Genomic DNA, 15,964 nt, shown 5'->3' with positions numbered 1-15,964 from the left:
TTTCATCTCACCTCAAGTGATTGATTTTCTTTTTTAGCTAAAAACAAAACTTCAACCATCTCTTACTTTATTCCCTCTCTCTTACTTTATTCTCTTTTTATCTCTCTTATTTTTTCCTCTCTCATACTTATTCTCTCAACTTTAACTCAATACATACCATTTTCTTAATTCTCGTGCCGAAAAGAAATCCATCACATGAGATGGGACGGTGGGAGTATATAAAAGTAGGACTCATATTCCATTAACTTTTTCAACTCACTTTTCGTTACATTTTTAAAACCCGTGCCAGGTCAAAGTGGGACAATTCTTGGGGGACGGAGAGAGTAATATATTTCAACCATATTTCCTAGCTCTATTCAGATACTTTACACAACAATTTCTAAAATTTTGTCAGTCAGCAAGTTTGACATCTTAACTAGAACGGGAAGAGTGTCAGAGTACTATATATGTTCGTATTTAATTGCTTAAGCAAGATACTATAGTGAAAAATGGAATTAGGGCTTCTTAACTAAGCTTATTCAAGAATTGATATGTTTTAAAAGCTAATACAGTGTTTCTATAGCTGTTAAGATGCAGTGTCTTAAAAGCTTATAAGATGTAAAAATATTTGGATGATCGTGCTTAGATATTAGATAAAATTTTAGTTAATGAAAAAAATTGAATAGAGATGAAATTCAAAAAGTATGTGTTGAGAACTTACTTTTTGATATTAAAACTTATTTTCAAATCCCATAAACTGTTTAAGAACTTATTCTTAGACAAAAATGAAAACATTATTTATGCTATTGGTCTTGTTTGATTATGTCTGCCTTCTTTGGTCATAATTTTATCATAGAAAATTCTCTTCGTTTTTATTCCACCCTTCATTTCCTCATTGTCCACACACATGCGTCTTAGGGTAAAACGCATGACACATGCGTCTTCTCTGGAATCCTCCAAAAAATTGTCATCGTCTTCGAAAGGGCTTCGCGTGAGTATCTTGCACGCCCCATTGGAGTCCGGATGGGAGAGTTATGGCCATTATACGAAAGTCGCGAATTGAAGCGCGGATGACTCCAAAAGACATGTCATCTTTATTGGTCGATGAATTAAATGAGAAATTATTCGTAACACGAAAAAGACAGTCTCATTTAATGCTTGTTACGAATAATTTCGCATCATTTGATCAACCCTACCAAGGACATTCATCGACCAATGACGAGACATGTCATTTGCTTATTATGGATGCAGTGTCTTAAAAGCTTATAAGATGTAAAAATATTTGGATGATAGAGATGAAATTCAAAAAGTATTTAGACATTAGATAAAATTTTAGTTAATGAAAAAAATTGAATAGAGATGAAATTCAAAAAGTATATGTGTTGAGAACCTAGTTTTAGATATAAAAACTTATTTTCAAATCTCATGAACTGTTTAAGAACTTATTCTTAGACAAAAATGAAAACATTATTTATGCTATTGGTCTTGTTTGATTATGTCTACCTTCTTTGGTCATAATTTTATCATAGAAAATTCTCTTCGTTTTTATTCCACCTTTCATTTCCTCATTGTCCATAAAAATCATTTTTTCTTAATCCTCATTTTCAATCGAGTGAAGTTTTGATCTGATAATACTGAAAATTGGGAGTGATTAACCAGTTTATCCGTTATCGATTAACAAAGCACACCTATGAAGTGTTTGCAGTTAAATAAGCCCAAGTTATAATTGTCGTTTCAAATTCAAAAAGCCCAAAACATATGAATGCTAAACTTTAATAATTCAATTGCCACTCATAGATAAGGAAGCAATGGACTGTAGTAGAACATAACTTAGAGTTTAGAAAGTTCAACATAACATGTAAATATATGTAAGAAAACAACAATACCCATTCTTCAACATCATAGGCTGGCTCAACCTTCTTATCTTCTTCTTTGTGGTGTCACATTTCCTCTACGGCTTCTCATCTTTATCCTGTAAAATCCATACACCCATTCCACCAACCATTTAGGCCTTCCATACCCAAAAATCAGACAACCCACAATCCCACCAATTACAAATCCACATCCATAACCAGAAACAACCGCCTGCCAACAAAATCCGTCTAGAATACCTTAATCATGATCACCTTCTTCCAGCATCACAGAAGTCGAAGGCTCTTCGCATTTTCGTGTTAATGGAAATCCACATAGTCCAGAATTCCCGACATAGGATGTATTTTCAAATGTGGAAAACTGGCCACTGGATTGAGGTATCTTCCCTGAAAGAATATTGATGGAAAGATTCATCACCGAAAGAAATGAGAGCTTTGTTAGCTCTGTTGGAATTTTCCCTTCCATCGGTTTGAAGACAGGTCCAATGACTCGAGTTCCTCAACGTTTCCAAGAGATGCAGGTATACCTCGTGTGAGGTCATTGTGAGACAGGTTCAAATATATCATGTAATGACCGCCCTTTTTCATAACTGTTAGACGGCGATGAAGTGGGATAAATAAATACAAGTTTCTAAATTTGAATTTTGACGGACATATCTATTTTCGTGAACGAGAAATGTTGCTAAGTCAAAAAGGAAATAAGATGTAATGTGTTACGAACAAAACGAAAAGAAATTTGCACTCTTCATTGCTTCTCAAATGAAAACTTTTGAAATAATACAAGAAGAGAATTAGGAACCTAATTTCATTCTAGCTAAGTTTATTACATACATCAAGGCGACTAAGTTACCAATGCGGATGTACAAGTGTTTAAGAGGAAAAAGCAAGTGCCTGTCCATCGAGCCGAGCCATAGCCACGCCGCGTCTTCGATCGGTCGTCGGCCAAAGGCAACGACATAATCCTCAGATCAGCCGCCACTCACTGCAGCAGCCTGCACTCCTCAGCCACCACCACAGGCTGTCGAATTCACCATTTCAAAGAGGGAAAATCCTCCAGCATTTAGAGTAGTGAGTCGAGAGGGAGAAAGAGCAAGAGGAGCTGCAGTGTTTCAAAGGCTCAGAAATCTCAGTCCAAACTACAACAGGTAAACACCACCATACCCTCCTCTGCATCATGTAGAACAGCCACCATGATAGAACAAGGAATTAGAGAAAATAGGAATAGCCTCAACAATCAGTAGTGCCAATGCCTTTAAAGGAGCTGCACTTACGCTCAATAGAGATATCAAGTCACCAACAATTAGTCCAGAATATAGCAAGATGTAGCTTTAAAGTGAATGCAACAAGTGCTCATTCCAGTGAGCTAAAATATGCCAAGGGAAATCCATCTAGGATTAACAATCAGGAGCAACACAATTTCACAAAGCCTCCACACATCACGTAACTGCTGCCCATTAAAGAACCACATAACGAGCTAAGTAATAGGATAACAAACTTAGCTTAGGCGACGGGCTGTCCGGCGTCGAACAAATGCTGACGCGAGGCTGACGGCGCAGGCAAGCAGCAGTTCTGCTCGCCGAGGTTGATGGCGTGAGTGTAACGGCGACCCCGGAGCTTCCACGCGTGACGGAGAAACAAAGAAGGAGATGGAGGGAGAAGGCGATGCGTCCTTTCCCTATCGGTGATTCCGCCGGGTGAGAAGACTCGACGGAGAGATAGAGAACACCGATGAGCCGGAGGCAGCGTTCCTCGCGGGCGACCAGAGCCGACGTTGACAGTGATGGTAACGACGGAGGGAATGCGACGGTGCTAAGTCTCCGTAAGAGATGAGGAGCGAGTGCTGACCCTGGAGCAAGGTGAGGCCAGAAACCGGCGATGCTGAGCGCGAGCTCGCCGGAGAAGTCGAGGAGTGAGAGATTTGGGAAATGATCGGAGGCGCTGCTGCTATGTTTCTTCTTTCAATTAGGGCTCCTAATTGGGAAATAGAAATGTGAAGCGAGGAAGAAGCCACGGGAGGAAGGAAATGTAGCGTGTCAATATAAAATTCAGTAGATGGTTAAAGCAGACTTCTATTTTAGTCAAGGTAAGTATTCCAAAGTAGTTAAGAAAAATTCAAAGAAAAGATCTAGAAGGTGATTTTCCAACAAAAATCCATACTTTATTAAATAAGCACCCAAGTGTTTATTTTAAAGATAATAGAATTTTCTGGGTATGGTTAAAGCGGAGAAATAAATCTTACAACGTAGTGAAGCCCGAGAAAGGACTAGAGAACCTATGGGACACGAATAAAGATAAAGGTGCTATGCCATAGGATGCATGCATTATTTTAAGGAGAAATAGTTCAAATACTAATTAGTGTGTTACACTATTTATTTTCAAAGGAAATTTTATCCGAGGGCAGAGTGATGCCAACACTAGTAATTAAAGTGAGGAATAAGCATATCAGGTGGGCTTTTCTTTCAAAATGTGTTTTATGTGAAAATGTGAATATTTTGAGATGAGTTGTCATGCCTTGTTTTATTATGATTGCCTATCTGTTGGCTATGCCAAACCAGTTAAATCGAATTCGGGTCTCAGTAGGGCCGCAAACCCTACTCGGACTAGTGTACACATAGGGACCGTGTGTTAGCGCTAGCGTTGGCCGGTCCAGTGACCGTCGTGGAATGTGGCCACATTTTCGGTTCACACAGATCAGATATGGTATTTCATGAGAAGTTATATGACTACGCAGTCTACCTTTTTTAATGAGATAAAAGTTTTAGTGACCGGGGAAGTGATTTCAGAAAAAACCCCGTGCTCACTCAAGTTCGACTGACAACTAAAAGAGAAATGTTTTCGGCAATGAGCCCACTGAGTATATCAAGTACTCAGCCCTGCATATTGTTTTTTTAATGTGCAGGTGGACCGTGGCCGGAGCAGAGGAGGTGTTGGGGAAAGCAGATTAAATAAGTGGTTATGTAGCTGATTTAATATGTCTTCATACATATTATTTCGTCTTGGTACTTTCCGCTGCAAGTTAAGAACTGCTTTAGAAAAGACTATGCACCAGTGAGTGTTACGAATTAATCCGTAACGATAGAAGGGTGAGAGATTCGTCGGATAAAGGTTCGTTCGCAGAGATCGATCTCCGTCGAGCAACCGAAATTCCCACGCCAACAAGGTTTTGGCCGTGGAGAACAAAACTTGACAGAGAAGTAATTGCAAGAAGATTAGGAAATTTCTGATATATTGATTGCTTCTCTCAATACATCGAATCCCTATTTATATATCTAAGGACCCTAGGTTTGGTTCGACTCGATCATACCGGGAAAGAACCAACAAGAAAACCCGGCACGGAGCTTATAATTACGCTCGACTCAAAATATAAAATAAATAAGTCCAAAATATAAATATTCCTCAAAATAATAATAATAACTAAAATACTAAACTATCGAGAAACAAAATCTCCAAACTTCTCTGGCTGCTTGGATTGCCTCTTCGGTCTTTCATCCCTTCTCGACTCCACTTCTATCTGGCCTCTTCGACCCTTCTTTCCTCGCGTTCCCTCTGCTTCCTTTCTTGCCACGCTGCTCGCATTGGTAGCGTGAATCACCGGAGGGGCGATTGGCGTTGATGGAGCGGCACTCGTATCAGTGAGCTACTCTGATTTCGATGTGATTGTACCTTTCTCACATTAAGACTATGTTTTCCATGAATTGAGTATTTATTCATGATGAGCTTGAGACCATTTAATTAGTTTAGTCGCGAAATAGCTACACTTTCTTTGACTATGGAGTTGTGGTCGTGACATATCAAGGATTTCAGATTTCCAATGGAGTTTGGGATACTGCCTGAGAATCTGTTGGATGACATGTCGATTGCAGTGAGGGTTGTTAAAATTCTCTTGTATTCTAGATCCGAACCTTTCACTGTTAATGTGAATGAATCTGTATAAAAGGAACATCGACATAGTTCTCCTTGATAATTTTCCCGTGCATCCATCATTGCTTTGAAATTCCTCAAATATTCATGGGGCAGATTACCAATGAAAGCATTATGGGATACATCAAAAACTTGGAGCATGGGGAAAGGAAGCTTAGTCTCAGAAGTGTGAGAAGAAATGGTTCCACTAAAGTTGTTGGATCTCAATATGAGGACGCGAAGACCAGTGAGATTTCCGGTCCAAACTGGAAAGGTGTCTTGTATTCTGTTGTTTCCAATATCAAGAACATGCAGACCTCGACAATTGGAGAGGGATTTGGGAAGCACTCCTTCCAACTTATTACCATTTAACATGAGTAACTGAAGACTACAACCCTTTAGAAATGTAGTTGGGATGAATCCTGCGAGTTGATTGTTGGATAGATCCAAGACCAGTAAATTCATCAAATTTCCAATGGAGTTTGGGATACTACCAGAAAACTTGTTGGATGACATGTCGATTGTTGGGTTGTTTGTTAATCTCATAGATATTCGATACGAACCTTTCAGTATTAGTGTCAATGAATAACTATAAAATGATCCTCGATGATTCTCCTGTACACCCATCATCACTTTGAAATTGCTCAAATATTCATGGGGCAGATTGCCAATGAATGCATTATGGGATACATCAAAAACTTGGAGCATGGGGAATGGAAGCGTAGCCTTGGAAGTGAGAGAAGAAATGGTACTGCTGAAGTTGTTGGATGCCAATATGAGGAAGCGAAGATCAGTGACATTTTCTGTCCAAACTCGAAAGGTGTCTTGTATTCTGTTGTTTCCAATATGAAGAAGATGCAGACCTCGACAATTGGAGAGGGATTTGGGTAGCACTCCTTACAACTTATTACCATTTAACATGAGTAACTGAAGACTACAACCCATTGGAAATGTAGTTGGGATGAATCCTGTGAGTTGATTGTTGGATAAATCCAAAGCCAGCAAATTCCTCTGATTTACAATTTCAGGAGGAATAAAACCCCTGATGCCGCAGTTAGATGCTAAAAAGATGATAAGAGAAGAAGATATGTTCCCCATGGAAGCCGGAAAGATACCCTTCATCATCGGATTGTTACTAATATCGAACAACATCAAATTTCGGCAGTTTGTTAAAGAAGAGAGAAATGGCGATTCTTGATTTGGCAATTCTGTTCCAGTCAGATTATTTTTACTGAGGTCAAGGAATTCCAGCTGGCTTAAATTACAGAAGTCGGGAATGGGACCAGTGAATGAGACAATCTGCAAGTCTATAGCAGTAAGCTGAGAGGCATTGGTGATAGAATTTGGAATTTCACCTGTGAGTGTGAATCTGTTTTAATACTATAAATCAACAACTAGTAGATTGCTAATAGAACAAAAATAATTCAAGTGAGGATGCAGGAGAATTTGTGGCGCAGGCTTCTGTTGGATGAAACGTAAATGGCTGCATACAAACTAATGGTATCATCAGCTCTGTAGGCCAGATCCCTCACATGCCTCAGCCAGTGGCGAACCATATCTTCGCTGCTTTCTCTGTTGTCAGCGGCAATCAGAAGAGCTTTCATTTCCTTTAGAATGACATCTAGTGTCTTCACTTCGCTGCGTACGCCTATTAAGAATTTAGCTTCCTCTAACAGCAGATCCAGAGGGGGTAGAAGTGCCACACGCCTATCGGCGGGCGCGTACGGATCGCGCATCCATTAGCCCGCCCCAATCCCACAGCCCACGGTGCAACCCCATGAGGTATTGGCCAATACCATAGACGTGTAGTTGATGCAACAACTGCAAGACGTATGCAGGTCATACGCAGGGGAAACTGACCCGTACGTCAAGAACGTCTACGAGAGTCGACTGGGGTTGGTTCATAACGCGCCTGGGGATACCGCGGCTGGCAGCAGCGAGAGAGGAAGAGGAGAAGAAGAAGAAGAGGAAGACGAGGAAGCCGACTCCGACTCCGACTCCGAGTAGACGGTGGCGGAGTTTTGTAGTTGTATTTTATTTTTATTATTCGTTGTATAATTTTACCGGTTTGCAATACAACGAATATTCGGCCTTAATTACCTCGTTTTCTAGTTATTTACCCTGCGATTATTTAAATTACACTTGATTGAAACTAAAAATATTTTAAAATAAAAATTGATTATAAAATTTGGGGGCTATTGGAGGTGTCCACTATAGTGGCAGAAATAGAATTTTGGGGCTGTGGACAACAAAATTGGGGCTATGGACAAAAACTGGGGAGGGGCTATTCGGCGTGTCTGCCTTTTAGTGGACACCCTAACCCTAGCCGTCGTGGTCGCCGACTCTCCGGCATCTCGAAACACACCTCGACATCAAGCACCCCGTGACGATTTTAGGCCGCCTGCCCAAAAACTATTATCAGACACGGCTGTTGCTACGGAGTACCAGCAACCCTTCCTTTTGACCCGATCACAGTTACGTGGGTAACGAGATATATACAAGTCGCAAATTTGTAAGCTTACGAATGCCCATTTGCATAGTTGCTCACGCGGTACACATAAATTCAGCAACCGAGCGATCCGGCTGCCTGGATTTGGGGATTTTCGAATACAACTCCACCCTCAAAAATCGATTCCCTTCGACGAAGTTCACCTGATTAACCTGGGTAATAACCTCACACTCATATGTTTGCTATTTTTTTGCATAGATTGTGTACAGAATTTGGTATCCCTAATTTATCATGGTGACTCCCTCTCACTTGCTCTGTTATTAAGAATTCGTCTTCGAAATTGAGATACTGCGCTGTTTATTTGGTGTAGAAGTTACTTGTGAACTTACTTGCTCAAGGTGTGAACTTACTTGTGAAGTTACGAGTAGAAGCAAAAGTTTCATTTTTTGGTTTGGTGTTAAAATACAACAGCAGGATGAGATCACCATCAGAGGAAAAAGATGAAAATGAAGTGAAAAACGACAACAATTTACCAGACCGAGGAAACGAAAAGAAACGCTGGCAGAATACAAAAAAATGGAGCAAGGAGCAAGTATAAGGATCAAGGGCAAAAAAGACAAATTATGAAGAAGGAAGTGCCCTAGGGAGATACAATCTGTCATTTATTCTCACGTGAACTTCCTTGCAAGAAGATACAATCTGTTTTTATTTTCTGTCATTTATTCTCGCGTGAACTTCCTTGCTGGGAGATACAATCTGTTTTTATTTTGGAGCTCCACTTGGTAAATGGAAGGGATGTCTGTTTGTGAGAAAAGGAAGTTATTCTTGAATTTGTAAGTTTGAATCGACTTTCCACCTTTTTATTTCAACTACGAGGAACATAAATTTGTTTGAAATTTTTAAGGGCAAAATAGTCATTTCGAAATATCAGGCCTTTTATGTAATCAGACGAAGCAGAAAGTTTGTTCCTAATCTGGGCCCAAATATGGTACCCCGAACGTATTTATCGAATAAGGCTGTGGTGGGCCATACCCGATTTAATTAACTCAAGTAATAAATATGACCAACCCATATCTTCTTAAGCGAACGAGTCCTTAAATTCATCCATCTTCCATTGGAGCGGAGTTCTGCAGATCCAAGCAAGAGAAGACTGAAGATTGAAGATTCAACCTTGGGTTTTATCAATTTCTTTAATGTCTCGTACTTTATTTGTAGTTTTTACTTGTCTATGAGTTAAACATCAATTGTGGAATTTGTGGTGAAGATATTCGATTGATTTTCCTTGTTAGCTCTTGTAGTTATTTGATTTATCCTTGCGCTTTCTATATATAATTGATTAGCTACCTCTTGAATATATGTTAGAGTTGATTGGAGTACTCGGGAGATGAAATAGTTGACTCGGAAAATGAATAATTTACACTTTAATTCAATAGAATTCGGGAGAGTTGAGGTTTCACGTTAGGTCATTGGTCTTAACGATCTTTTAGGAGTGAGATGTTAGAGAGTTAAAGGGGACTTGGTTTTCAACACCTAATCTACGGATTTCTCACCTCGGGAGAGGGTTTAATCCAGACCGACTTAATAACTCTAGAGACCGTAATTCAAGAAAGTCGATTGTGTTTTGGATCCTAATATTCTACATTCGTATGCCTACTTTGTATCATTGTTTATATTTTCTTTTTATTTGTTTATATTTATGTCTAGTTTATAAAACCGAAACCAAAAATACTCTGTGTCTCTAGATAGTATATGACGCTTAGTATATGATAGTCAGTTGCAATCTTATTGCCTGTGTTCGATATCCCGGTACTGACCTTTAGCTATACTAGATCTACCCTGTAAACTTGCAGGTATTTTTAGTGCTAATAAATAGTGCATCAAAGGTCAAACCCGAGGTAGTGTGGAGTGGGCTAAGTTTCCTCAAGACATTCAACAAAAGTGATTCGGTGTCCCACTTTTGAGAAACACAAACCCATGCGAAGGAGTCGAACAAGCGCCTGGTGGTATGGTGATTGTACACTCTTTTGGCCATAGTAGTTTTGCCTATCCCACCCATCTCCCACGGTGAAATAACAGGGTTTGCTTCATCACCAACTAAATGGGATACAAGTTGCTCCACTTCTTTTTTTCCCCACAAAAACTTCAGTCCCAAAGGGACGGATCGGCACTGAAGGCTGAGCGGAGCTTTCCCCTTGAATGATTCTATGCAACCCGTACGGATCCATTCTTGCGTTAAGTCTTGCCATCTCGGATTTGATTTCTTTGATCTCAGAGCCAATCTTGTGGAGAGAGTAGCCCTCTGTAAGGATGCAGGAGAATTTGTGGCGCAAGCTTCTGTTGGATGAAACGTAAATGGCTGCATACAAACTAATGGTATCATCAGCTCAGTAGGCCAGATCCCTCACATGCCTCAGCCAGTGGCGAACCATATCTTCGCTGCTTTCTCTGTTGTCAGCGGCAATCAGAAGAGCTTTCATTTCCTTAAGAATGACATCTAGTGTCTTCACTTCGCTGCGTACGCCTATTAAGAATTTAGCTTCCTCTAACAGCAGATCCTGAATGGTTTTTAGAGCCATGCTAGCCACCCCTTCCGCCATCTGCAAATATATAACTACTATATCAACCAACAAACAATGGAGTAAAGTGATCAATTCTACAAATATTCTATCAACTCAATTATTACTCCACTTTATATTAATGGAGTATTCAAACACATGATTAACAATTCTTCTACTTCAAAACACATTAATTAATTAGCTTAGACAAACACATGATGATGTGGAGTTGATACGATTATATCTTCCGAAATATCTTTCATATATCTATTATTATATTATCATATCTTTTCCATATCTTTATTATCTTGTTCACCAAGTTAGGTTATTCATAGGAGTATTATAAATAGGACCTATTGTTATTCTCATTATTCAATCAATGAAATCATAATTATTGTCTTTTATCTTTATTTAGTTTTCCGTTCAGAATTTTCGATTGTCGACAGAGCAAGGTTTCTCTGCGACTTTCTTTATCTTTTTTCACTTGATAAGGGTGATAAGGGAAAAACCTTTATCAAGTGAAAAAAGATAAAGAAAGTCGCAGAGAAACCTTGCTCTGTCGACAATCGAAAATTCTGAACGGAAAACTAAATAAAGATAAAAGACAATAATTATGATTTCATTGATTGAATAATGAGAATAACAATAGGTCCTATTTATAATACTCCTATGAATAACCTAACTTGGTGAACAAGATAATAAAGATATGGAAAAGATATGATAATATAATAATAGATATATGAAAGATATTTCGGAAGATATAATCGTATCAACTCCCCCACGGTTGAAATCCACCTTGTCCTCAAGGTGGAAACCATGAGCGTCAAGGACGCCTCCTGGGTCAAACATACACCGAATAGTTGAACACCTCCATTCACCATCACTGTCATGCGATCCCCTTCCCCATTCCTTTTTCATTGAACACGAGAGATGTAGGCGCGATGGGTGTTGGGTGTCGTCAGCGTTAGGCGGGGCCTCAGCGGCAGGCAGCGGCGCCGTCGGCGAGCGTTGTCGACTCGGTGGAGAGATTACTTCACAAGATGAAACTCGTTGGTCTTCGGGGCTGCACGGAGGAATCATCGGGGCTCGTGGTGGTGGCGGGGCAACCACCGGAGGGTAAATCGGTTGGCCATGTGGCGGTAGGTTGAACCCCGACAACAGTCCTGAGGTGGGCTGCTGCCAATCCGAGCGAGCATTCGGTGGTTCCGGCCCAGGAAAATCAGGCGGATGGAGGCTGTCCACGCGACGGTCGGTGACAGCAAGATGAGACTCCATCTCGACAAACACCTCCATCCTCCGGTCAGGCGGTTTAGTGAGCGGTGGGTGAAATCCCGCATCAACTAACGACGATTGGTCGTATGGTGGCGCCGTATATGTGGGCTGATTGTTGGTCGGTGAGTGACAATGCCAATCTGGTGGATCAGGATTGGGTTGCTGTTGTGGGCGGGGATTCCAGAAGGTCTGATCAATTACGCTCCAATTGTAAGGCTGGTATGGTTGCTGCCAATCCGGGGGGTCGGGCGGTTGAGTGTGCGGTGGGTGAAACCCTGCGTCGACTAATGGCTGGTGGTCGTATGGTGGTTGTGGGACAGCAGATGCAACCGGCCAATCGGAGGATTGTTCGTGGTATGCGTGCTGCTGTTCATCAATCTCGTCCAACTTCTTGTGTATTCTGTTGCAGGCAGCCATTATCTGGTCACATATGTAAGATAGATAGATTTCATCGTTGGAAGTCATGGTGAGATCGCAATGAAAACACCAGTTGATAAGGGAAAAACCCTTATCAAGTGAAAAAAGATAAAGAAAGTCGCAGAGAAACCTTGCTCTGTCGACAATCGAAAATTCTGAACGGAAAACTAAATAAAGATAAAAGACAATAATTATGATTTCATTGATTGAATAATGAGAATAACAATAGGTCCTATTTATAATACTCCTATGAATAACCTAACTTGGTGAACAAGATAATAAAGATATGGAAAAGATATGATAATATAATAATAGATATATGAAAGATATTTCGGAAGATATAATCGTATCAGGAGTGCTAATTAACTTTGCGCGATGAAGATTGTACGGGAAAAGGGCGATAAAATTGATTAATATCTTCCTTTGGACTTTAATTAATAAAAAGCATAGAATTACACTTGGCCTTCCCAAGTAATAAACTAAAATTCAAAGTCTAAGTTTGAATAACAATTTGGCTTTGGGCCATAAGCAAATAAAAGTCAAGAATTAATTAATTCTACACGTCTCTGGGCCTGATTTAATTACAACAATTAAATCATAATTTGGTCATAATCAATTGGGAATTTCAATTGGGAAGAGCCGAAGATGACTGATACTCTTGGGCCTCTTGTTGATTAAATGGAAGTTTTAATTCAGTTTTGGGCTTCCAATCCTTTGGGCCAACTTAAATTAATTTCTGGGCCAGATTAATTAAAAGAAATTTGGGAATTTGGGCCGACAATAACTGATTTATTGGGGACTATTTAAATTAATCCCCGAAATAGTTAATGGGTGAAGTTATCCTATTCAAATCTCGGGAGTTAATTGCCAAGCTTTGTGTATACAGTTTTGTACATTCAACAATACACAGGCTTCTTCTTCTTAGTTTTAATTAGTGCTCTTCAATGATGCAGAAGAGAAGTAGACATGGTATTTGCAGCCTGCAAATGGTAATACGGGCAAGTTATATGAAGTTAAACCAGCGAGCCTTAAATAGCAGAAATGGATATGCCTCAGTGGGGAGTGGGTGGAGAGATTCTCAAGATGTTCTGCTTTGGAAACGAACTAATCAGCCTCTGGTTGATTTCTTGGTTGCTCAAATGACCTTTTATGATGGAATGTTTACAAAGGATTGGAATGTGAGCATTCCCAGGCCAGATTGGGATCAGGTTTGGTTTCAGTTTTTGTCAAACCACGATGATGGCCGACGACGAGCAAATGTTGAGCATTGGAGGGAACAAGTATGTATTGTGTAGTGTTCAACTGCGATTGGCGGGCTTGAATTTGTAAGCATCATATCATGTATGAATATAATTATTCTTTCATCTGAGAAATGTGAATACATATATATTTGTAGTTTTTGGTGTTTGTGGCCCTTGATATGAAAGGATCAATCAATTTCAAATTGAGTTCAAAATAAACATAGTAACGAGCATCCAAAATACAAATAAGTATTGTTCAATCATCAACAGCTGCAGCAACATATAGTTTGCAAACTAACAAACAAGAAAAGTATTCAAAAGACATGAGCAAATCACACACAACCATCAAAAGGATGAGCTTCATGTTGTTTCACTTGAAATGGTGTTCAATTTCTGCAAAATCAAAGAATGATTAGGACAAAAAATGAGGAACAGAATCATAGTTGTTGTTTAGTACTACATTATTTCGAAATCATAGCTAAATGGGATAATAGTGCTAATAGCTTTGAATAAGTAAGAAGCATACCTGATCACAATGGAAGGAACATGTTGCACTTTATGGAAATCCTCACCTCCTTCGCTCACTCGTTCTCCTAATTGAGGCCTTCCACTGATTTGTAGGCCTATTAAGGCATTGAGGAATCTGAGTCCATCCGGAACCATCTCCAAGAGAGGGCAGCCATGGATACGAATCTTAGAAACGAGGGGCATGGCTCCTTCCTCTACTTTCCATTCTCTTAGGTTTGGTAATTCTTCTATTCCAAGCTATTTGAGAGACGGAAAGGAAGAAGCGTGACATGTTATTTCTTCCCCAAAAAGCACGCCTCAGTCATCGACAGATCTACTAAATGGGGAAGTTTTCCCAGTGTCTCCATTGGATCCTCCTTAATATTACTCTCGGACAAGATTAAGCAAAGAAGATTTGAGGTATATGCCTCACTTTCCAACTCCTTGAACAGGTTTTCTATCGGAACAGAGATATACAAATTGTGAAGTTTGAACACTTTCTTGAAAATCATCAAATCTTCCTCCAATGAAATATGGCAGCCTTGTTTGATTCTAAGTCCACCACATTTACAATGATTCCAGCTTGTACAAAAGGCGTTAATGATATCCGACAAGCTATGGTTATCGTGGACTATGCCTTCAAAATGTCGGAGGTTGGTCATTTGGGTTGGGGATTCGAGTTGGTGCACCCAACTGTTGTAGCCTACAAGTGTCTCCAGCTGCTCAAGACCTTCCAAACTCATTCTATAATCCTCTAAATTCTCAGAATAGTATACTGGAAGGATCAAATGCCTTAACTGCAACATTCTATCCAAAACACCATTCGGTATTAGAACGTTCCCACTATTCCATAGATCCAGTGTATGCAAGTACACCAAATTTTTCAGGGACGATGGTAGCTCTTCAAACAGGCAATCACACAAGCGTAAAATCCGAAGAAGGACTAGTTTACTTATCTCTTTTAGCAATGTTCTACCCTCAAAAACAAATCCGCATATAGATAGCGTTTTGAGCACTTTGAATTCCTTCAAACGAACAATTCTATGCGGAAATCGAGTTAGAGGTACTCCCTCCATGTCATTGATGAAAAGTAGAGATCGCACAATTTTGGTGGTATCTTGGTCACAAGTGACTGCGGGCTCTCTGCTTTCTTCTTCTAACTTGCTTTTCAGATAAACAATCAAATGGCGCGTTTTGCGATGTGACAAACTGTCATGGAAGAAACCACTAAATGGTCCACCCTCATAATCCAAATTGCGCAAGCCAAAATCTTCATCTATTGCGAGTGACAAACACATCTCTCGTACGGCGTCATGGAGTTTACACATTCTAGTCGTCTTCCCACGAATAGGATCATCACGTGTAATTTCTACAACCGACCTAGATGCCAACTCAGTCAAGTAGCATTGTGCTATGTCCATCAACGGCATTTCATTTTGGTAACTTTCTAGCGGCTGCAAGATCATGCCTTGTGCGATCCACAACACACATATATCAATTGCCGGAATGACCTCGTCTTCCTTGTACATACCCATATAGAGAAAGCCTGACTTCAAATAATATGGCAGGTCTTGATAACTTAAGCGCAACACTTTCTGGATTTTATCATTCAGATTTTCAGCACTTTAGTTTTCATTAACCGAATTGCACTCTGCATCTTGTTACTCAGTATCCCGCCAAGCAATGAAATGGCCAATGGTAAATTCCCACACTTGGCTACCATTTCTCTCCCAATTTTCTCAAGCATATTATTTTCTTCAGCTGTGAGTGGTA

At 39.9% G+C, this 15,964-nt stretch overlaps 1 protein-coding gene and 1 long non-coding RNA gene across 2 annotated transcripts; both read right to left on the bottom strand.

The window, feature by feature from the left end:
* Positions 1–2,577: 2,577 nt before the first annotated feature.
* LOC121780748 lies at positions 2,578–5,272 on the bottom strand. The gene is made up of 2 exons (XR_006046085.1): positions 3,122–5,272; positions 2,578–3,017 (listed from the first exon to the last, which is right to left on the bottom strand). It is a non-coding gene; the product is annotated as an uncharacterized LOC121780748 (long non-coding RNA).
* A 9,212-nt stretch (positions 5,273–14,484) lies between these two features.
* Positions 14,485–15,726, bottom strand: LOC121781360 (probable disease resistance protein At1g58390). The gene has a single exon (XM_042179104.1). It carries the CDS (start codon positions 15,724–15,726, stop codon positions 14,485–14,487), a length of 1,242 nt encoding a protein of 413 aa, XP_042035038.1.
* Positions 15,727–15,964: the final 238 nt, after the last annotated feature.

This window comes from Salvia splendens, chromosome 20, assembly GCF_004379255.2.
Source record: "Salvia splendens isolate huo1 chromosome 20, SspV2, whole genome shotgun sequence".
NCBI classification, from domain to species: Eukaryota; Viridiplantae; Streptophyta; class Magnoliopsida; order Lamiales; family Lamiaceae; genus Salvia; species Salvia splendens.
Note: the sequence above shows the minus strand (reverse complement) of the source record. Positions and strands in the feature narration are given on the sequence as shown.

Coding starts and splice junctions, on each gene's coding strand:
- LOC121781360 (XM_042179104.1), bottom strand. CDS start 15,726: ATGGGTATGTACAAGGAAGACGAGGTCATTCCGGCAATTGATATATGT.